Below are 23126 nucleotides of genomic sequence, written 5' to 3'. Positions count from 1 at the left end.
CCTGAACACAGATGGCAAAAAACAATAGGCACTTCTACCACCTGGTGGCAACCTATATAAATATTCAGTGGAAATTACAAATCCGGAACCTGGGCGCCACGGTGTACCCCTCTTCCAGGACGTCAAATGACTTTATTCGCACGTTTCTAAATGGTGGCTTCCAGTGGTGGTGGTCAGCCAGCGCTGTGTATCAGTCACCTGGTAGAGTTTCTCTATTTTATTTTATTTGGTACTGGGGATTGAACTCAGGGGCACTCGACCACTCAGCCCCATCCCCAGCCCCACTTTTATTGCATTTAGAGTCAGGGTCTCACTGAGTTGCTTAGTGCCTCACAGTTACTGAGGCTGGCTTCGAACTCAGGATCCTCTTGCCTCAGCCTCCCCAGCCGCTGGGATTACAGGCGTGCGCCACGTCGCCTGGCATAGACGTTCTTAAAAATACAGATTTTAAATTTTTTAAATAGATTTCCCCAGTTTTACAAGCATCAAGTCCCTCGGAAGGGATGGGGTGTCTGTATTAATAACGATGACATCAACACAGAGCCCATCTCTGATGCCCAGCTAGGGATGAGAACAAATGCAGTGTACTCTCTACTCAGGAAGAAAAGGGGCCAATAAACAGGAGCAAAACTGCACTGTTACATTGTTGTTGTTGTGTTCTGTCCCCCTGCCCCCAATACTGGGAATAAAACCCAGGGCCTTGAACACACTCCCGTGGCCCTACCAGGCTACACCCCAGCTGTTACATTGTATCTGGGAGGAAGCCGCCACAGAAGGGCTCTCAAGGTGAATGGGGCGGGGTGTGAACAGATCAGTCGCTGGCTGTGTCCCACCCTGCTGTGTTTGTACACTGCGTTACCAGAAGCCACTGCAGATAAAGCTTTGCTGTAGCTGTTACTACAGAAGGTGCTTTTCAGGCAGGGAGGCGATTCTCGAAACTAACTGGATTCAGCACAACCACTCCGGTTTTTTTTGACATAATGTTTATTTAAAGTTCCATCTCAGAGCAAACCATCTTAGGAGGGCACACAGCCTACACCGGCTACTGCAACACATCCAGAAATTTTTTAAAAAATCTCTCTGATACAATATAAATTATCAAGGTACTATAGATAGGCACCTGTATTATATACCATCTTCAAATATTTTGAAAATTACGAGAATGCATCAGTTGACATTTAAAATGTTAAATCCCTCTGACGATATAACCATATGGCTGACATGTGATGCCTGACTCAATGATCTGCTGCCAATTTATTCATTAAAATACTCTTAAGATTCTAAACGACACGACCTAGTTGGAATCCAGGGACCTCGTGATGGTAGTTATATGAAGTTTCAAAGCACATTTGCCACAGGAAAGGTTATATTTTAGGGGGGCAACTGAAACATTATTATTATTATTATTATTTTCTTTTAGGGGGACTGTATGAGAAATCCTTTAGAAAATTCCACCCTTCCACGCACAGCTTCTTCTCCCAGCTGCAGTTTGAGCTCTTTCCATTAGATGGCAGTAAAACACCGTCATTACACAAGGCCAGCCCTGGAGGCTGTCACAGCAGGCCAAGGGTCTCCAAGTCAGTGACTGGAGGGCAAAGATGGGAAATGAGAATAAAGAGTGATCCTAAAGAGAACACAGGGCCACGCTAGTGCTGGTTATGGAAAATAAGAAAGAGACAACAATGGATGAGAGGTCACTGAGGAAGGTATCAACGAAATCCTGCTAACGTCAAAAGCATGCACAGGAGAAATGAAATCTGGACATATCACTCAGTGGGTTTCTTCCTGCTAGAATAATGGAAATCCAAGGCATTATCCCTGACTTCTTAAAAAAAAATGGCATTTCAATAGAGTAGAACAAGCAACTAAAGAATGTCTCATAGTTGTTGTTCTGAATGAAAGGTTAAGATGTACCCAATACCAAGAGCCAATAACAGAGTAATAACACTGTAAAATAATCCAGTTTCCAAATTAGGACTATTTCCCATCTGCCCCCCAAATAACTGGCTTTCTCTGTACATTATCTTCCCACCTCCCTATCCTGCAGCAGAGGTCAATAAACGAACACCATTTCAATAAAGTAGGCTTTAAACAGTGAAGAATGAAGGGTTTTCTACATAGGCCATGAATAACTTAAAACACTTCTGCCCCCTTAGAGAATGGACATGTCAATACGCGCCCTTTTGTATACATATGGAACCTTCTCCATTATTTTATTCTTATGTTACATAAATGTAAGAAATCCATCCTGATAGAAAGGGCTGTGGAATCGAAGGAAACAGATATGTCCTTTTGCCTTTTTCCCCCAGCAGGGGTCTTGCTACGTTGCCCAGGCTGGGTTTGAACTTCTGGGCTCAAGCAATGCTCCTGCCTCAGCCTCCCGAGTGGCTGGGCCACAGGTGCTCACTGCGCACCCGGAGGCCCTCTGACCTCCCAGGGACGAGACTGACCAGCTGCGAGTTACTCAGGACTCTGGAGCGGAGCGATTTTTGGAAAGAAGTTGTGATAAAGAAGGGAGAACTGACACAGCCCTACACATGCTGGCATCTAGGCACTGAGGGAGAATGCGCCAAAAGACAGTATTTTGCCAGAGAATATTCTCTGGAGATTGCAGAAAAATACTTGTGTGGAGATAAACTGATAAAAAAGCCCAACCATTCAGAGCCCAGAGAACGTGTCACAGAGTTTCAGATCAGCTGGCCCAGGAGGCATACCAAGGAAGCCATTAGGGTCTCCCTGCTGGGTCTGACTGTTTTTAGAACATATGGCACTCTATGCCACCACCCAGCTGCGAATTCCCTGGCTTTTGTCAGCTTGTGTCACAACCTGAGCAGAAAACAGTAGCTTAACAAGGATTCACCAGGCTTCCACTAACTTACTCTATTTCTGCTTATTTTAACTTCCTGTTCGGTTGTAAGGTAAGTGGACTATATATAAACTCCCAGTCTCCTCCACTTTTAATTATATAAAGAGAAGAGCGTCACCATCACAGCAAAATCACGTAGAGGAAGCACAATCCTAGGTATACGATGAAAGCTCAATAAGTACTTCATGCATCAGGCCTACTTTCCAAAGGTTATTTCATTATACATTCATCATAGTTGCTGGGTATGGGCCAAAAATCATTTAATGCACAAAGAAAAAAATTCATAAAGCTTTTAGCATTTATTAAAGTGAAGATAATAGTTGTATTTCCTTTGTAGAATAAGGTTAGCAAAAAAAATAAGGTTTCATCACTAGCATGTATACCTAAAAATAAGTTTAACACAATGAATAATGTGCATATAGAAAATAATAAATATTTGTTGAATGGAATTGGAACTATGGATGCTGAAAATTAAAAAAAAAAAACTTGTACTAAAGACATAGTACATGAACCAATACACATTTAAAAACTTCTATCAATGCCGGGCGTGGTGATGCAGGTCTGTAATCCCAGTGACTCAGGGGGCTGAGGCAGGAGGATCACAAGGTTGAGGCTAGTCTTAGCAAATTAGTGAGGCCCTAAGCAACTCAGTAAGACCCTGTCTCAAAAAATAAAAAGGGCTGGGGACGTGGTTCAGTGGTAAGTGCCCCTGGGTTTGATCCCCAGCGAATCTATCAAGACTTATACAACAAAACATTTTGAAGATCTCACAACCTTCACAACTCTTAGACTTAGATCAAAACTTAAAAAGCAAAAAATGTGCTGATAATGAAATCCCAAAGGCAGCCCAGAAGTGGGTGCCCCCCACCATGATAACTAATAACTGGAAAGTTATGCTCTCCTGAAAATTACCCAAATCAATGGTTTTTTGTGTATTTGAAATAAGCTACAAAAGTTAACTTTTCGTTGATGACGGTCAGCACATCTCATCTGGACCAGCTCTGAGAATCAGATTATGAACCCCAGAAGGCAGACATTTGTTCAGTTCTAATTCCAGAGCCACCCACCAGGGACTTCTCACCATCAATAAATAGGCAATATAAATTCATGGTAAATCATAAAGATAACAATACTATGACTATTAATTCAATGTATTAAGGAATAGTAGTTAGGGAAGATCTCAAAGTTTTTTTTTTTGTTTTTTTTTTTTTTTGGTGTTGTTGTTGTTGTTTTTTGGTGTAGTGCTAGGAATCAAACCCAGGGCCTTGTGCATGCTGGGTGAACAGTCTACCACTGGGCTACATTATTTCCGGTCTTTTTTATTTTTAAGACAGAATCTCACTAAGTTGCTGAGGCTGGTCTCTAACTTGTGATCCTTCTGCCTCAACTTCCCTACAGCTGGGATTAGAAATGTGTACCTCCACACCTGATTTGAGTCTTTACATTTTTTTTTCTTTTTGTACTGGGAATTGAACCTAGAGTGCTTTACCACTGAGCTACAGCCCCAGCCCTTCTTATTTTTTTATTTTTAGACAGGGTCTCACTAAGTTGCTTAGGGCCTTGCTAATTTGCAGAAGCTGGCCCTGAACTTGTGATCCTCCTGCCTCGGCCTCCCCAGTCATCGGGACCACAGGTGTGCATCATAGCACCTGGCTTTAAAATACTTGTATCCAGAGTGGACAGGCTTGCTTTGTACAGAAAGAGAATCTTTGCAGACTCTAGTGACCCAGTTCATACAATCAGATCTCAAAATTGTTTTTGAAAAAAAAATTTACTAAAAATACGAAGCAATTCTAATTTTAGAGACAAACTTAAAGATGATTCCATGGGAACTAAAATGCATAAAAACAAAACAAAAGATATCTGAGGTTTTACATAATCATCCAATAGGAAATGGCTGTTGAGCTTTGTAGAATTTTTAAAAATCCAAAAGGAAATATTTGTGGTATATTTTACTCTGTAATCCAGAATTATGATAATGATGGCAATGCTTAATTTTACTGGTGATTCCTAAATCTGGGGCGTCTTCTTGCCCATTTATGCTTATATTATTGGATTCCTGGAAAATTATTTAAAAGAAGGTCCACAGAAAACGAGAAAAGACCAATTTTTCTTAGAAAAGGTGACCCACAAAATAATCCTTTTGCCACACCTTAGCGTGGTGATCTGCAGGAACAGAGAGCGGATTCGGGCCACTGGAGGGAGAAAGACAATTTCTTGCCCATGGTTCACATTTCCCACTGTCCATCCAAGTCCCCTGCTAAGGGGGCGACACTAAACGCTCTTCCAGTCCGCGTGATCCCAGGTGAAGGCCGAGTGGGGTGTGCGCTGTCGTGTGTCTAGAGATATCCCAGGGAACACCTTGCACATTGCTGGAGACCTTCTGTGCCCCTGAACTCTAGACTCACCTTTCCTGAGGGTCACCCCCAACAGAACCTCCTACTTCAGAGGCGGAGGCGGCGACAGGTGAAGGACGGTTTCTTATTGTACAGCTACTTGGCCATGGATTCAAGATCGCAGACTTTCTGACTTTCAGGGGTGAGTCCCACTCTGCACTAGAGTGGGGAGCAGTCCAGCCTTGTCCACTGAGATGCTCTTAGGCGCTGGTGTCCTCCTGGGCTCAGTGTTAGCTGAAACTTAGTGAAGCTTGCTGTGCACGGGGTAGAGCAGGGTCATGTGCTCTGCCCCCTTGAAAGGCAGCTTCTCGTTGGAGTAATAGTGCACCACCTCAGGGATGCTGTCGAACACAGCGCTCGTCTGGTCCAGCGTGTACTTGTTGTCTTTGGTCTGAGCCACTATGATGTGGACACATCCCTGGCTCGTCCTGGAGCAAAACAAAAGTCAAGGAGGAGACATGAAGGAGTGAGCAGAGAGTCTCTCCCCAGGCCAACAATCCCCGGGGGGGGGGGGTCCTCTTCCACTCCGGGACCTGCTCTGCACAGACAGAAATGCCTTGGACGCTCCGGGAGCGCTGGGGAAGTACTGCGGCCTAGGGGCACGTCATCCTGGGGTTGTTCATCCTTCTTACACACTGGACACTGGACACTGGACAAAAAAAACAAGCCCCCGACTTGCACAACTAGAGCTTAAGTGCAAGCCCAATGGGCTGAAGTGCAAAGCGGCAGCTCACCTTCCTCACTGCCGCTAAAAGAACTCACGGCAGGCTTCTTCTTTCTTCCTTCCCCCAAAGAACACATTAATAATAATGATAAGAAGGATGAAACTATTTCTGTGCCCCCCAGTGGTGTGGGAAGGCCCTTCCTGGTTCTCTGCAGTGACAGCTGGCACTGAAGGCTCACAGGTTTAACCCACCAGCACCAGCTTCAGGAACCTCGCGGGGCTATTCCTGGTATTGTGTATCTGGTGGCCTATCCCGTTTTCTGAGCCCGGCTGCCCTCGGCCCCTCCCCCTCGCTCCCCCTGCAGTCTGATTGTTCCAGCTGCAGGGGCTCAGCTTCCTCAGGAAGGAAATGCTGTTAGGGCTCTTGACAATGATCCTCCAATATAGCGCCGCTGAACTCACCGTGCAACGAGAATTTATTTCCATGATACCCTCCAGCAGCCCTACCAGGCACAGTGAATTTTCTGAGCACAATTAGACAGAGGGTGTAATAGGCAAGTCAGCGTTTCCTAATTCACCAGAGGAGACTGGTATCAAAACTGCAGCTGGCATTTTGACAATCAAGGGATCCGATTTATGAAAGTCCCTGACTGTTGGGAATGAAAGAGTGACTGAACTATCCCGCTAGAAATTTTTCTTTTTACCAGGAATTATTTCTCTATTGAGAGAGGTCCTATTCCAGACGAGGCGATGAAGGGTAAAAACTGACTCAGGTACCAAGATCATGAAATAGGACCCTCACTTTCCTAATAGATATTGGAGCCTTTACCCAACACCAATTCTGCATTCAGATAGTGTTTGACTTTCAGTTGTTTAATTAAATGCATCTTGTTTTCTCTAGATAAATCCTGTGAACCACCTTCAAATTATACATGTATAAATATATATCATATATAACATACAAGTACATATGCATTATATGTATTTATATATATACGTTTTAGCCCTAGAGATTAAACTCAGGGATTTTTTTTAACCACTGAGTTACATTCCCAGTCTCTTTTTTTTTTTTTTGAGATGGTCTTGCTAAGTTGCTGAGGTTCTCACTAAGGTTGCTGAGGCCGGTCTTGAACTTGCAATCCTCCTGCCTCAGCCTCCCCAGTTGCTGGGATTCAGGCACACACCACTGCGCCCTGCTAAGCTACATATCTTGGGTTGGTGATCTACCCGTGGTAGGTGTACCCTCCCCTGAGGCAGGGAGGCCCACGAAGCTGAATACTCACTTCAGTGCAATGGAGTACCTGCTGTTCCCTGACTCACTGTTGCGAACCAGGTACCCAGCTTCTTTGCAGGGCTGTAGTCGACTCTCAGCCTCCGCCCGGGTGATGGCACCATGATACCAGCTGAAAAGAGGGAGACGGAAGACGGAAAGTGCTGTGACCATCAAAGTGCAGATCCAGGCGGGCTCTCTCTCAGGAGAGACAGAAGGCAGACTTGAGGGTCCCACCAACCCTGTCAGGGAGGGTCAACAGGGCTAGTGCCATCCAGAAGTCTCCCCGTGTAAGGAGAATGCACTGTAAAACCAGGTGCTTGGGATACAATGCACTGTCCATTCCGCACAATGCACCGAGCTCCCAAGATGGGTTTCATGGACAGGCCCCCCTCAGACAGGTGTTCACCAACAGAGAGTCAGGTGAGGGTCAGTACCCGCGGCCTTGCTTATCTCGGGGTCAGTGAAGGACACTCACGGCTGCTTCTCCAGGGGCAGGCCTGGGTCCACCTTTTCCCCGTCGCTGTGGTCAGACAGGGCTGGCTTCAGGATTTTCTGGGTCCAGCTCTTCTGCCGGTGATGCTGCCTCACGGCCTCCTCCTTGACGGAAGGCCGCTCAGACCCTTCAAACTGGACTGGAAGGAAGACTCCATTTACCACCCCAGACAGCAGAGGGGGCAGGCAGACTTCAAAGGAACCCTCCCCCCCGCCTGCCTTAGCTGGGGAAGAAGCATTTTCTCCTTCGAACAGACTCTAACATGCTGCAAAACGACCCGGAGAGCCGAGCCCCGCTGCCTTTGCTATCCGCGATCGCTGCCAGCATCCCGCGGACAGACAGCCACTCTTCTCTAAGATACTGATCAGCATCCGAGAACTTCAGAGTATGACAGGGAGCCAACAGGCTTCAGCATGGACTTTTAAAGAACTCCAAGTTTCAGTATTTTCAGGAAAAAAAAGGCTAACCAGGTCCGGTGGTGGGTGCCTATGACCCCAGGGACTCGGGCAGCTGAGACAGGAGATCACAAGTTCAAGGCAGGGCCCGAAGCCACGCAGCCAGACCTTGTCTCAAAATAAAAAGGGCTGGGGATGAGGCACCCCTGGGTTTAATCCCCAGGACTTCCCCCCCAAAAAAAGAAAGAAAGATTAAACCCAGTTATATGCACATTGCTTGTCAGAGTGCAGCACTCCATGAAGACAGATGAGCGAGCCAGGAACAGGGGTGCACGCCTGTGATCCCAGGGACGCAGAATGCCTGCTCGAGGCCAGCCTCGGCAACCTAGTGAGACCCTGTCTCAGAATTAAAATAGATACCTAGATGGATAAGGGGCTGGGGACGTGGCTCAGTGGTTAACACACTGGTACCAAAACACAGTTTTTATAATAAAATATGAACAGAAGTCAACCCAGGGCTGGGCATATGGCTCAAGCGGTAGCACGCTCGCCTGGCATGCACGAGGCGCTGGGTTCGATCCTCAGCACCACATACAAATAAAGATGTTGTGTCCACCGAAAACTGAAAAATAAATATTAAAAAATTCTCTCTCTTAAAAAAAAAAGTCAACCCAGAAACAACACCACCAATGATATGTTGAAGATGCTGTGACAGGGAGACTGGAGAGAAGACAGAGAGCGCTGGGAGGGCCCAGCTGAGGGCTGAGAGGCAGCAGGTACCCCTGCAGATCTGCTGAAAACAAGGTCAAAATCACACCGAAATCAACTTAAATGTTGGCTATCAAATATGCTCTCCAATTACATACCAAATATGCTCTCCAATTACATATCAAATACGTTCTCTATTCACTTTTCCATTGGCGTTTACTGTGGGGGGCAGCGCTGGGGACTGAGCTCTGGTCTTCACACACGCTGGGCGAACGCTCTACCCCTGTGCCACACCCTCAGCTGCTTTCTTACTATCTTAGTTTGAGACAGGGCCTAAGTGGCCCAAGCTGGCTTCAGACTCTGCTCCTCCTCGTCGCAGCCTCCCGCGTGGCTGGGATTACAAAGGGAGCACCCTCACGTTCCACTATAACCAAGGATTTAACAGGTTAAGAACAGCTCCATGGGAGAGTGAAGGACCTGCTCCCAATTTGACAGTTTCAGTGGGAGAAATAAACAGTGGTCAGATACGTTTTCCCGACGGTTGTGATAAGCACTTCCAAAGCAGCTGCACACAGAGGAAAGAAAAGAAAGGTACTGGGGGGTGGGGGGGGGAATGCAACATTAAGGGCACAACTTCAGTCCTGGGCTTTCCACTGGAGCCAGATTCTTAGATCCCTATCTATCTCAAATTCCTTGGAAAAAAGAAACTTGCAGTAAGGAATGTGGAGAAAATAGAGCCGGGCATGACAGCACCTGCCTGTAATCCCAGCCACGCTCCAGGCTAAGGCGGGAGGACCGAACCTGAGGCCATTTGGGCAACTTACCAGACCTTGTCTTGAAAAATCAAAAGGTCTGGGATGAGCTCAGCAGTGGGGTGCCCATGGAGGTTCCATCTCCAGGAAAGAAGAGACAGAGAGAAGAGAGGAGAGGAGAGGAGAGGAGAGGAGAGGAGAGGAGAGGAGAGGAGAGGAGAGGAGAGATGGAGGGAGAGAGCAAAAGGAAGAACAGACAATCGAACAAGACAAGGCACAGTGTAACATTAAAAACCCTCTCTTGGGCTGGGGTTGTAGCTCAGTGGTAGAGTGCCTTGTCTTGCATGCGTGAGGCCCTGGGTTCGGTCCTCAGCGCCACATAATAAATAAATAAATAAATAAATAAAGATATTTTGTCCATCTATAACTAGGGAAATTAAAAAAAAACCCTTTTAGGTATTTTGAAATACATGTGATTATTAGTATCCTCACCCTGCTGTGAGCTGGATCATCAGAACCCAACACTCCTATCTGTGACTCTGTCCCACTGACAGATCTCTCTCCTCATTCCTCCTTGCCCATCCCATCCCCTCCCCTCCCCAGACTCTCCTAAGCACTGTTCTTCCCCGGACCTTGGAGGTGTTTTTATTATTATTACTATTATTATTATTATTAGTAGTAGTAGTAGTAGTAGTAGTATTAGTAGTAGTAGTATTAGTAGTAGTAGTATTAGTAGTAGTAGTATTAGTAGTAGTAGTATTAGTAGTAGTAGTAGTAGTATTAGTAGTAGTATTAGTAGTAGTATTAGTAGTAGTAGTAGTAGTAGTAGTATTAGTAGTAGTAGTATTAGTAGTAGTAGTAGTAGTAGTAGTAGTATTAGTAGTAGTATTATTAGTAGTAGTATTAGTAGTAGTAGTAGTAGTAGTAGTAGTAGTAGTATTTTGGTATTGGGGATTGAGCCCAGGGGTGCTTTGGCCACCGAGCCACATCCCCAGCCCTTTTCATTCTTTGAGACAGGATTGCTTAGGGCCTCCCTACGTTGCTGAGGCTGGCTTTGAGCTTGCGATCCTCCTGCCTCAGCCTCCTGGCCGCTGGGGTCACAGAGGGTGTTTTAGATGGCACCAAGGGCACAATTGGGCGGTGATAACTGGACCAAGGGGTGGGCATGTTAATTTCCCTGACTTGACCATTTGCTGCAATGCATACAGGTATCGAAACATCAATAAGTTTACTCGATAATTCTGCACAACGATGTATCAATTTTAAAAAAGAAAATGCGTTTTAGGGAGGCCGAGGCCCGCTGCCCTCACCCGACAGGGCGCGCACGATCTGCTCCCTCTTCCACTCCCAGGGCTGCTCGTACTCGGCCGCCGGCCTCTCGTCGTCCTCGGGCAGCCTGCTGTCCCCGGGCCGCGCCCTCCCCTCTGCGCGCTGGCCCTCGGTGGGCTCGTAGGGGGTGTCGTAGAGCTGCGGCGGCCTCCCCGGGAGGTCCTTGGAGCTGCGCCTCTTGGCCAGGGGCTCCGACTTGGTGCCGGGCTCGCCGGGCTCCCCGGGGCTGTCCAGCAGCTGGAGAGCCTTCACCAGGGGGTCCTTGGAGCCCCGGCGTCTGATTTCTGAAAAACACGCATCACAGCAAAACTTGAAGGAAAAGGTGCCACTGGAGGGGCGGGGACGAGGGGGCAGAGGCTGACCCGTGACCTCTGTCTTTCCTGGTGGAGGCTGGATAACTCCAGGATTGTTCCTAAAGGGGCCCATCGCCTCCCAGCTGTGCTACGACTGCAAAAGCAGGTGTGCCGACATCCTCCCTTCCTCACCTGAGCCAGGTAACGGGACCAAGTCATTAGAGGAGGGATGACATCAGAAGTCAGGCAGCCTCCAGGTGCCCCTCCAAAGAATAAGAAGTGGCCCTCCAGGGTGCTCCTCCAATGAGTACGCAGTGCCCTCGGGGACACCTGTTTGACTTCCTGGTCCTGTCTGACTTTCTTGTCACCTTCAGCGTTGACATCTTGTTAGGAAGCCCAGATCAAGGCGTTTTTGTTTTGGGGTGCTGGGGATGGAACCCAGGGCCTCCTGCATGCCAGGCAGTGCTCAGCCACTGAGCTAGAGCCCCAGCCCCAGATCAAATTATTTTAATAAAAATGGGCCGACGTTTATGATATCCAAAGTATCGCTCCAAACACACCCAGAGAAGCTATTTGTGTGCACTAGTCAGAGTTCTTCCAGTCAGTTTAATATAGTGGGGAAGCCAGGCATATTTACATAAAATATGCATCAGGCTAATAATTGCAGGATAAATCAAAGTAAAAGAGGTGTGAGAGGGAAAAACAATAATTACTCAAGAGCCGACGCTCGTCAATGGCTCCCTATGTGTTAAGCACTATTCTAGGAGGGTTGTAATTCCCACCACCACTCTATGAGGTGGGTACTATTATTTCTCCATTATTAGAAAAGAGAAAACTGAAGCATAAAGAGGTTAAGGAAATTATGCAAACCAATAAGCAGGAGGTTGGGCTGCAGAAGTCCTCCTCTCAGCCACTCCACTTGGATTGACTCCAAGTGGAAGAGAAATGGAAGAGAGTTGACTTTGATATGAAAGGTCATTTCCAGCGGAGGAGGAGGCTGCGAGAGTGAGGATATGAGTGGGCACTGTAGGGCTTGTTTCCACAGGGGAGTCAGGGAAAGTGGAAAGGCCCCAAGACCAGACGGGAGGGAGGCTGAGCGGGAAGGCTGACCTCGAACACAGGCCAGCGCAAGTCCCAAGGCGCGTACTGAACTGAGGCATAGAGATGGCTGGAGAACCCCTGCTGTCCACCAACTGACCACCAGTTACGGTGGGGTGGGACCGGCTGTGTTTACCGGCTGGGGTCCAGGAGCCTTGAGGGTCAGCTGGAGATGACCAGAGTGTGGACCACCACGGAAGCACCAGGCTGTGGCTCTCATAAATGCCCACCAGGAGGCCTTCAGCCCGCTGTCTACCTGGTCACCATCACACACAAAGCCTCATCTCCTCAAGGAGCCCCTCATGCGCTCTCAACTATCTACCTTCAAAGTGCAAATCCCAGTGGGGCGTGGAGGCAGCCCAGGACCAGATCTCCTCTCCCTCTCCAACTGCCCCCCTGCGCTCCAATTCCTCTAACCCAATGGAGCTCCGGCCACGGCCTGCACACGACCCTGTCTTTCACCCACCGAGGTCTGGCACCTTCCTGGCCACGACGTCAGCCCCTCCTCCTCCTGGAGAAGTCTTTCCTGCCCACTGCTCCTCTCAGGCCTCCCAGAGTTGGTCAGGTGCCCCAGCTGGGCCAGCCCTAGGTGTCTATGCGTCCAGTCTGGTGGGCTGGGCGGAGACCCCCACAGCTTGTTTACGAGGCAGGACACGCAGCTGTGCCACACAGTGAGTGGATGGGTGGGAGGGGGCTCCAGAGCTTCTCCAGGAGGTGACGACGTGGCTCTGCAGGTACGTGTCAGGGAGTGACAACGGATTGACGTTAACACAGTGAGAATGAAGGCCATCCAGGGAGAGAGGGAGGAAGACTGCTAGGGCCCAGCAGAGCCCGGGGCTCCTCCAGTTAAGGGCATCTGGGGGAGGAGGAGCCAGCCAGAAGGTGAGAATGTTGGGTGGGTGGAGCAGGAAGAGACTGAGAGAAGGTCAGGTCGGAGGTCGTGCTGTGGGAATGCAGGAGTTAGGACTTTCCCCTCTAACAGTCACGGACCTGCTCTCTGGAGGCCAGTCATTGACTCACTAGGACTTCCATAACAACGAGAGGCAACAGATGGGGGAACGTGGATAAAATCAGGACTATTTCTAGGCTGCGGTTACAGTTCACGGTCAGCAGCTGCCTTCAATTCCGTGCGGTTCTAGGTCCCTGGAATCACCGGGGTGAGCGGGAGCGCGACCTGCTGCCTGGGTCCCGCCTCCGGAGGTCCAGTGTCCTTGGTCTGGGGGACATCCTAGGAGTCAGGTGGTCCTCACGAAGCCTAGGGCACTCTCTGACTAAAACTTCCGCATCAGAACACGATGCTGGGAATGTCCCCAAGGCCAGGTCAGGGGCTGGGGCTGAGGCCACAGGGGCATCTCCTGTCCCAGGCCATCGACTCTCAATCCCACGGCCTCTTTTTTTTTTTTTCTTCATTGCCTATTCTCGATGGAGATATGGAACAAGAAACAAAACATATTCTGTTCTTGGTTCAATTAAGATAAGGCTGGCATTTAAAAAAAAAAGAACTTTTTAAAAGAACTAAGAAGAAGGAAGCAGAAAACACAAAGGAATTCAAAGCATGAATTTAGAAATTTTAGGTTTCTCATCAGAAGTTGTTCAGCCTCCGTTGAGACTGTCTGGAGAGTCTGGGGAAAGCCTTCCACAAGGTGCTGCCTTCAATTCTGCTGGAGAAGCCCTTGATTTCAATCTCAAGATAGGAGTGGAGCTCACATGGAAATTTCAATAAATCTGCATTCAGATGAGGTGTGGTGATTGGAATCTGGGGTTCTTATTTCACATGTGTTTGAATTTTTCCTTGCTGGGAGGCCCTCCCACTCCTGTTTCGGATAGCCCGTGCCCAGGTCTGGGAGATACGCTGGAAAACATGGAGCTCAGAACCTCCCTTTCTTTGCGTGATCTTGGGATGGGGAATCTGCAAAGTATCATCACCTTTGGCAACAATGTTTAATCAGGGGAAAAAGGGTTTGGACACAGCATCCTTCCCGCTTCCAGGGGAGTAACCTCCCAGTCCCCTCCAACACCTGGCTGCCCCCAACCTGAGGCTCCATAGAAACAGAAACAATCGTGGGGCTGCAGCCGAGCCTTCCTGCAGGGAGAATGGCCCCTGACGTGCAGCGCTGGCTGCAGAGGAAACAAGCCTGAGAAGGAGGAAATGGCAAGAGGAAGCTACGCCCTGGCCCGAGAGAGGCCATTTACCGCGGCAGACAACAGAGTGCAGTGGACAGGCCGCCGATAAACACGGCAGGCAGAGGAGGAGGGCGCCCCGCACCAGCTGAAATGGCAGCGGGTGGGTGTAGAACCTGACGGCCCGAGATTCCCCCTGCGGAACTCCCCGTTCTCCCTGCCACAAGGAGGCCGTTTGTGTTTAAAAACGTGGCAGAAAACTTTTTCAATGAAGTTACTTACAGTTAGCAATTAACATTATTCTACGTTGTCCAGAATTTTCTTTTAAAAATGGGATTTGATTCTTCCTGCAGTGTCTACACAATGGCCACATTTGGGGGGTATGCCAGGTACAGGATGGTGCGAGATCCCAGGGAAGCCCCAGAACGCACCACAGAAGTGTCGTCCCCTTCACAGGTGAGCACACTGAGGCCACGGTCACGCGGTGGTCAGTGGGAGCCATTTATCACAGACCCCAGAGCTCATGCTTCTCTGCCTCTCTCTGTACTGGGGACTGAACCCAGGGGCACTCTACCCCTGGGCGACACCCTAGACCTCTATTTTTTACTGGAGACAGTCCCACTAAGTTGCTGAGGCTGGCCTATAACTTGGAACCCTCCTGCCTCAGTCTCCAGAGTTGCTGGAATTACAGGTGTGAGCCATCACACCTGCCCGGAGCCCAAGGCTTTCTCTGCCATACCTTCATGTTCAGAAGATTTCAAGTAAAATATTAATTTCAATTTTAAATAACAGATATCTCCCCTTAATCCCTTTCATTTTTTCCAAAACATTAAACATAAAGCCCCGCAGGGTTCTTGTTTCCTCTTGGAAGCAGAAACAGGGATATTATGCAACTTTTTTCTTTTCTTTTTGATACCAAGGATTGAACTGAGGGATGCTCCACCCCAAGCCAGCTCAACCCCAATCCCCAGCCTCTTTTATTTTTTCAGACAGGATCTTGCTCAGTTGCTTCGGGCCTCACTAAATGGCTGAGGCTGGCTTTAAACTTGTGATCCTCCTGCCTCAGCCTCCTGAATTCAGCCTCCTGAATCCTGCTAGGATCACAGGCATGCACCACAATTTCAGCCTAGGCAGCTTTTTTTACTTACATCTTTTATCAGCGTTTAAGCTTTTAATATGAAATTAATATTTTCTTATCAAATAAATATCTGAAAAAAAAGGCCAGTATAATTCAGAAACCCTGACATTTAACAAGGAAATTAGAGATAAATCAAGACATCTTTGCTGGGGATTTATGTAGCACAGTGACAGGTGCTTGCTTAGCATGAGTGGGTCCCCGCCATTTGATCCTCAGCACTTCAAAAAAAAAAAAAAGTGCCCATGTGCCATGTGTATTTATTTTCTATGATAGTTTTTAAACTACAAACCCCAATATTGAGTTCTCCTTTAGACTGTCTATTTAAACAGACCCACCCAACCATTTGGGGAGAAAAAAATAAAAATTTAAAAATAATCTTTGACCGGTGCTCAAGAGCCAAAACCAAAGGTTGCTGAATGACCTTGTATGTCCCCTCTTGGCTGGGGAATCTGGACAAGTTACTTCATGTTTCTGAACCTAGGTTTCTTCAACTGTGTAGAAGGAACCAATCTTACAGGGTTGCTGTAGGATTTAGTGGGGTAATTGGGTAAGTCTGGCAGCCAGTAAGCCTGGACTTGCAGCTGTATGATACCAAGCCTGAAAAGAATTTTCATGCTAACTAATGGCTACCTTAAGGAACTTCTAAAGACCCATCCAATGCTCGAGTGGCTAAAAATCATAATTGTAAGTTAATATAGGATATTCTGTGAAGTACTGAGCTAAAATGTCCCTGCTAATTTAGCAGAAAAACAATACAGCCTTACGGTAACATTGCCTTGTATTCACAGTCATATCTTTTTATGAACAATCCTTTGAATAAATCTCAGCAATAATTTCTTTCTCCAGATAAAGAGAAAGACAAGAACCAAAACCCAACACTCTCTTTCAATGCCAGGGATTGAGCCCAGGGCCTCGTACATGCTAGGATATTCCAAAATTTTATTAGTAGAAAGTAATGCCTGGGACCAGGAATACAGGTCAGTGGTACAGGGCTTGCCTAACATGCATAAAGTCCAGGTTTTGATCTCACCACTGCAAAATAAATAAATAAATAAAAACAAAAACAAAAATTCAGAAATTTGGACTTGACCACTAAGCATACAAGGAACTGAATAAAAAAAAGTAAAAGGTTAAAAAAATAGCAGCAAATCTTTGATTTCTAGCTTCCATAAACTCACTTCCTGTTTTTCTGTCTAGCTGTGTTATGAGTAGACTAAGAGGTAGATTCTCCACATTGATCAAGATATGTGATATATATTTTAACGAATAATAAAAAATCTTTAAGATCACTATCATATGCTTTTAAAAAAAAATAGCTTTATTTATTTATTTTATTGGTTCCGGGGATTGAACTCAGGGACACTCAACATCCCCAGCCCTATTTTGTATTTTATTTAGAGATAGGGTCTCACTGAGTTGCTTTAGTGCCTCACTGTTGCTGAGGCTGGCTTTGAACTCGCAATTCTCCTGCCTCAGTCTCCCAAACTGCTGGGATTACAGGCGTGCACCACCACGCCCAGCTAATAATAATGCTTTTTAAGAACAAAATACTATATACTTATATTACTAGTTTAAGAAGCTACTAATTTAGATTTCTAACAAATTTGAATTTATTTACCAAAGGAGTATATTAATTTTGTATTCTTAAATGAATTTATTCACAAATTGTTTAAGACAGAACCTGGACCGTAATACTCAAATATTAAATGCTAACTATTATTACTTCATGTTGGACAATTTTGACTTTTTAGATATTTGTTATTTATTTATTTTTAAATTTTGAGCCAGGGTCTTGCAAAGTTGCTAAGGCTGGCCTCCAACTTGTTGTCCTTCTTCCTCAGCCTCCCAAGTTGCTGGGATTACAAACATGTGCCACAAAATTTTGACTTTAAATGTCTGTAATGTTCTTAGTGAGTGGAGAGATGCCCTACACATGGGTCAAGTTCACAGTGCTTTTGCATGTACCATTTCACGTGTGCCTGAGCACCTCGTGGTGTTGGGGGCAGGCCACTCGGTTTGGAGTGGGCGATCTGGGTTCTAATTCCTGCTCTGTATCTTATTTAAAAGTCTTGTGATTGTAGAAAAGTCTGAATCCCTCAGGTCTTGTTTTTTCACCCTGTACCAAGAGGGACAGTATGGCAGTCCTCTGGCTTATAGAACTCTCTGTGGGGATTACTTAAAAATCAACCAACCTATGTTCAGTTTTTTAAAACACAGCCTTTTCCCTGTTATCAGCAGGACTCCCGATAAACAGGCGATACAGTTCAGATCAACCGCCTACTCCAGTGAAAGAGAAAGGCAAGAACCAAAACCCAAAGACAAAGAAAGGTGAATCAAAGTTAAGCATGAACTTCTTTTTCTTTCTAGAGAATCCTTTCCCTCAGTCGTATGTAAAGGCCGATCCTTTCCCTGTTCCTCTCAAGCCGCTGATATTTTTTGAAATTCTGACTAAGTTCATTTTCACTTCCTCTCATTCACAGATTTCATTAAGGGTCACAGTCCAGTGACCTGAGGGTCACAGCCTGGCCAGGGTACACCCTCCCCAAACGGGATGCCTTATCTCTGTAAGCAGAGAGGCAGGAAGCGGAGCCCAGCTTTCCTGCGCCAGCCCCCGTTCACTCTGCGCCGGTCCCGGCCCTTCCAGGCCCTGCCACTGACCCTCTGCTCACGGCGCGGAAGCTGGCGGAGGGAGCCTGGGCTTTTCAACTGTTCAAACAGTCTCTAACGGGTGACCGACGGCTCCTTCCCCAGGCATGAACCCCAGGACACTGGAACAACCCCCTGAGTCAACACTCAAACTGCATTTTCCAATACGGATGAGGTGAATGAGTGATTCACTCTAAAATTTCCAAATAAATCAAATAAGTAGTCTGCATCCTTTTGATTAAGCCTCGTTGATACCAACTGAAGAGCACTGCGTACAAAAGGGAAAAGCTTGACACCAGAAGTGACAGCGGGCTGGCTTAGCTCACAACTGCAACAGTTCTCAGTTGAAAAAAAATCAGTCTTAAAAATTGGTTTGATTTTAGGTGGGATGGCTGGTTAGTGACAGTGATCGCTGATGACTCCTTCATAATTTGATATTGTGCTCCAATTTAGTAGAAAACAATCTACTAAAATAGCGAGGATTCTGTCATGTTGGCAACTTTTCACAACTGGAAATCCCTTAAGTATGTATTTGCCTCTTGGTCTTAGAACTCCCACCATGGACGTCAAAGCTTTGAGCTGTGGCCAAGAAACATACATAACCAACCCGAAAACTGAAGACCACATTCTGAGCCGATGTGCGAACTCCCAAGTGTCATCCGGCAGAGAATTAGAAGAACTTAGAAGAAAAACAAAACTGCCGATTCTAAAACTCGGAAGGTCCCTGAGCCAACATTTTAGTTCCGGGTCTGACTTCTGCTTTTTCAGGTCAGCAGGATCTGGTTTAATTGCTCTCTCCCTTCCCCCCGCCCCCCATAGACTCTGGTTACCAGATTATAACACTTCAAGGGAGGGGGAGATTTCTGTCCCTGCCACAAACCTGTTATCATTTGCTGGGCATCGTAGGGCTCCATGTAACCGTCATTCTCACCCACTCTCTCTGCATCCCGCTGACCCTTTGTCCTTTTGGCATCGTAAGGGTCAGCGTAGTCTTCCAAAATGATGACCTATCAAATAACAAGAGGACAGTCACTAAGGGTGACCATATACCAAGTGGTGAGGCCATCAAGACGGCCCCTGAAATCTCCTGCAGAGCTGAAGAGAATCACAGTCTCCCGCGGGTTCCAGACAGCTTTCACACTTGACCATGCGTCTCCGCTGGACAAACGACTGACTTTTAGTCTTGGTGATACAACTGATTTGCAACCATTCCTATACACTCTTTCACTTACCCCCGAGATTCCTCTTACCTTCTTTTCTCTCCCCAAGCGATAAAGCATTTGTCAGTTAGAGGGTGGTGGGGGTGGGCAGTGGGAAATACAGGGCGTCTATGGCTCAGCATAGAAAAAGGTGAACTGGAGCCTGGGCCGTGGTGCAGGTGATTCCAGTGACTTGAGAGGCTGAGGAAGGAGGACCACAAGTTCAAGGCCAGCCTCAGCAACTTAGCAAAACCCTGCCTCAAAATAAAAGGGCCACTGACGTCTGGGTTCAACCCTCACTACCTAAAAGGAAAAAAAGACAAAAAGAAAAGACTAACTGGTCTACCACACACCCCGTGCTGTGAGTCTTCTAAGCCCAGTCAGCTGAGCACTGGTCACAGTGAGTCAGTCAGTCGCTCCCCAGCACTCGGGGATGGGCATGGTGAGGGAGTCAAAATGAACCCAAGACTTGCTTCTTGCCCTCAGGAATTTTAAAATAGTTCTAAAAGAGACAGACTTCATGAAAGTGAAATAATAATATAATAATAATAATATAATAATTATAATAATAACTATAATGCTGAACAGTGTTATAGTAGTTCAAGGTTCAGCGATTCACAGGCAGCCTGATTCTCTGAGATCAGATGGTTTTGATGGTATTTGTGTCTGAGAACAGTTATCTCTCCAAAATGGAAGACACCTAGAGAGAGGTGTGTGCCATGACTCTATTCTGCAGTGACTGGGTGACAACACCAAAGACAAGTGACTCTTTTCAGGAAAGCAGCTCTGGACCTATTCCACCACCTCTGATATAAAACAGTCTCCAAAAAGTTCCTGGAGAAGAGCCACTGGAGCTGGCAGGAAGATAAACGAGGGAGGAGAGAAGAGGGGGGGCAGGAGAAGAGTTCTCCACCCGGGGGGAGATGGGCTAAGAAACCTCAGACCCCAGAAGTGGTGCCCAGGAAACAGCCAGCAGCCTGTGGAGGGCTGTGATGACCCTCTCTCCGTCTCTTCTCCCTGACCACCACCATGTGCACTGCAGCTGCAAGGCACAGACGGGATACTAGGTCCCTGGTCGGGTCGACACCAAGTAACCTATGGGCTGGGTCCTGTCCATCTTTCTGTTCTCTCTACTCAGCGCCTGGCATAGGGTGGGCACGCTGCGAAGACTGGGGGCAGAACTGAATGGAGGGATGAATGCAGGTGCCCAGAGCATGCCGTGTGGTCTGTGCTACAGGTTCCTGACTGTCCAGGTACGCAGCATGTTTGAAGGCTCACAAGAAAAAAATTAAAGTTCCCATGACAGGAAGCACCTGCCTGAATGAGTCTCAAGATCTCAATTGGAGCCCTCCCCTCTCCTTCTCCCTCTTTCATGTGGAAGAGAAATGACCCAACCCAACCAACCAACCAAATCAGCTCATTCCTGTAAGAATGGCGAGTCTGGGCTGGGTTTGTGGCTCAGTGGTGGAGCGCTGGCCTCACATGTGTGAGGCACTGGGTTCAATCCTTAGCACCACATATAAATAAATAAAAAGTTTTAAAAAGCCCATCAACAACTAAAAAAAAAAAAAAAAGAAAGAAAGAAAAAAGAATGCAGAGTCCCCTCCCATGTCCACATCCCATTTCTTACTTTCCCACATTGGACAGCACCCAGAAAACCTCCAGTGAATCAGAAGCAGGAAGTACCTTCTTCTTTCCTGCTCAGTAATTTCCTTAAGGGCATTTCCTTGTCATAGTCCCTTAAGCTTCAGTACCGCGTCCCTTATCCTATGTGACTACTGCACAGCAAATGTCTGCAGAATGAATGGAAGGACTGTCATCTTGCAGGGTTGCTGAAATTTTGAGAAACCTTTTATTAGGTGTAACTGCAGGGGATGATGAAATCCCAAAGCCAGCCCAGAAGTGGGTGCCCCCCCCCATTTCCTGAAACTTTCAAATCCACACCTACCCAGTTACGAGGTGACCATTCCTTATGCTCTAGGATAGGCATACACAAGTTTAGCTTTGCAGATGCCCTGGATGTCAAAATTAGAATAAACCACATCTATAAAGGGACCCAATTTACCACTTTCAGTTACTCTTTAAACTAACAAAACTAAATACAGGGATGTGGCTCAGTGGTGGAGTGTCCCTGAGTATTTCAATCCCTGGTACCAAAACAAGACAACAACAGCAGAAAGCCCCAAACACTAAATACATTTATTAGTCCATTTCTGCAAAGTTCTCCAGCCCGAGGATGAGGATTTTCCAGGAATGATTTCAAAGGATGGCTCAGGAGTCACAGAGCGAGCGCGGGGGACGGACTTTGGGGGTCAGGCCTCCCTTTCTCTTAGATGAGAAGCCTCCTGCTCAGGGGCTCATGGTGGTCCCCTGGCACTGAGAAGTGGCTCAAGGGAGGGTGAATTCTTACCGTGTCCTGCTGCTTCATGATCTTGCCCTTGTCCAGCTCGGGGCCCAGGGAGGAAGGTGAAGAGGACGCAGAGGAGCAGCTGCTGCTGGTGCTGCTGGTGCTGGTGCTGCTGCCGCCGCCGCCGGGGTAGCTGCTCTTTCCGTTCTTCTCCTGGGTGTCCACCTTGATGAGCCTGTTGATGTAGGTGCTGCAGCCCGAGCTCTTGGCCGGGCCCCGGTGGGGCTCCTCCTCCGTGGCCCGGGAGTTCTTGCGGCCTTTGCCCGCCGCGGCCTGAATCAGACCCTGAAGGCTGTCCCGGGACAGTCGGCTGTCCTTGGGGGCGCCGCCGGCCCTCCCGGCCCCCAGCTCGGCCGCCGAGTTCTTGCGGCCCTTGCCGGGAACGGGCCCCGCACCGCTGGCCTCGGCGCTCCTGCGCGGCTTGCCGCTGCCCGCGCCCCCGGGCTTGGCGCGCTCGGACACGGTCTTCAGGTTCAGCGGGAACTCCTTGAACCACTTGGCGGCCATGAGGGGGGTCCGGCCGGCGCGGCCGAGGAGCGTCGTGGCCGCGGAGCACGCGAGCGAGGAGGCCCAGCCCAGGCAGCGAGAGGCGCCAGGGGTCGGGGGCCACTGCATTCCCCGAGGCTGGGGAGCTGGAGGCCGCGGCGAGGCCCCGTGACGGATGCCCCGCGCGCCCCTGGCCGCCGTCGCCCGCTCCGGGCAGGGTGGGGCGCCTACGCCCGGAGCTGGGGGCCCGGGGCGCCGAGCGGGCGGGCGCGGGCGGCCGCTCCGGACACGGACGGCGACAGTCACAGCGCCCTGGGCCCCGCCCGGCCTCGTCTTCAGCGCCTCTCCAGCTCCGGGGACCGCGGTTCTCCGGAGGCGCCGGGGGCTTCCCCCTGCTTTTTCCTCCCGAAGTGGGAGAGGCTGAGCCCACGGAAGCCCCCAGCAGCCCTGCCCACACTCCCAGGGACAGAGGGACACAGTGGAGGCGGCGGGAGTGTCCCGGCGCCGCGACGGACGGCTCGGACGGCGGGCCGCCCACCCCGCTGGGCCCTCCCCTCCGGCTGGCGCCTCCCCGCCGGCCCCGCCCACCCGAGCGGCCACCCGACGGCACGCGGCTGCACGTGCGCCCCGGCCGCGCCCCGCACGGGACCCTCACGGCTGCGCAGACGGCCCGTCTACACCCGCGGACCTCGGCCAGGCTTGGCCCTCTGAGCGCGGCCGGAGTGCGCCACGTGCGCGTCGCAGGCCGGGAGCGGGGACCTGGGTCCTCAGGGGCCAGGAGCACTCGCGCGTCACGTTTCTGCCTTCTCTCTAGAACATCGCACGCTTTGCGTAGGGACGGTGGGGTCGCTTCCAGGGACAG

The 23126-nt window shown here is 48.6% G+C and overlaps 1 protein-coding gene across 1 annotated transcript; it reads right to left on the bottom strand.

Moving 5' to 3' along the window:
* Positions 1 to 1003: 1003 nt before the first annotated feature.
* Positions 1004 to 22429, bottom strand: She (Src homology 2 domain containing E). The gene is made up of 6 exons (XM_026405010.2): positions 21782 to 22429; positions 19053 to 19179; positions 10858 to 11160; positions 7675 to 7831; positions 7210 to 7329; positions 1004 to 5690 (listed from the first exon to the last, which is right to left on the bottom strand). Exons 1-6 carry the CDS (start codon positions 22391 to 22393, stop codon positions 5504 to 5506), a joined length of 1506 nt encoding a protein of 501 aa, XP_026260795.1. The 5' UTR covers positions 22394 to 22429; the 3' UTR covers positions 1004 to 5503.
* Between the last annotated feature and the right edge of the window lie 697 nt (positions 22430 to 23126).

The sequence above is a fragment of the Urocitellus parryii genome, chromosome 11, assembly GCF_045843805.1.
Source record: "Urocitellus parryii isolate mUroPar1 chromosome 11, mUroPar1.hap1, whole genome shotgun sequence".
Taxonomy (NCBI): domain Eukaryota; kingdom Metazoa; phylum Chordata; class Mammalia; order Rodentia; family Sciuridae; genus Urocitellus; species Urocitellus parryii.
Note: the sequence above shows the minus strand (reverse complement) of the source record. Positions and strands in the feature narration are given on the sequence as shown.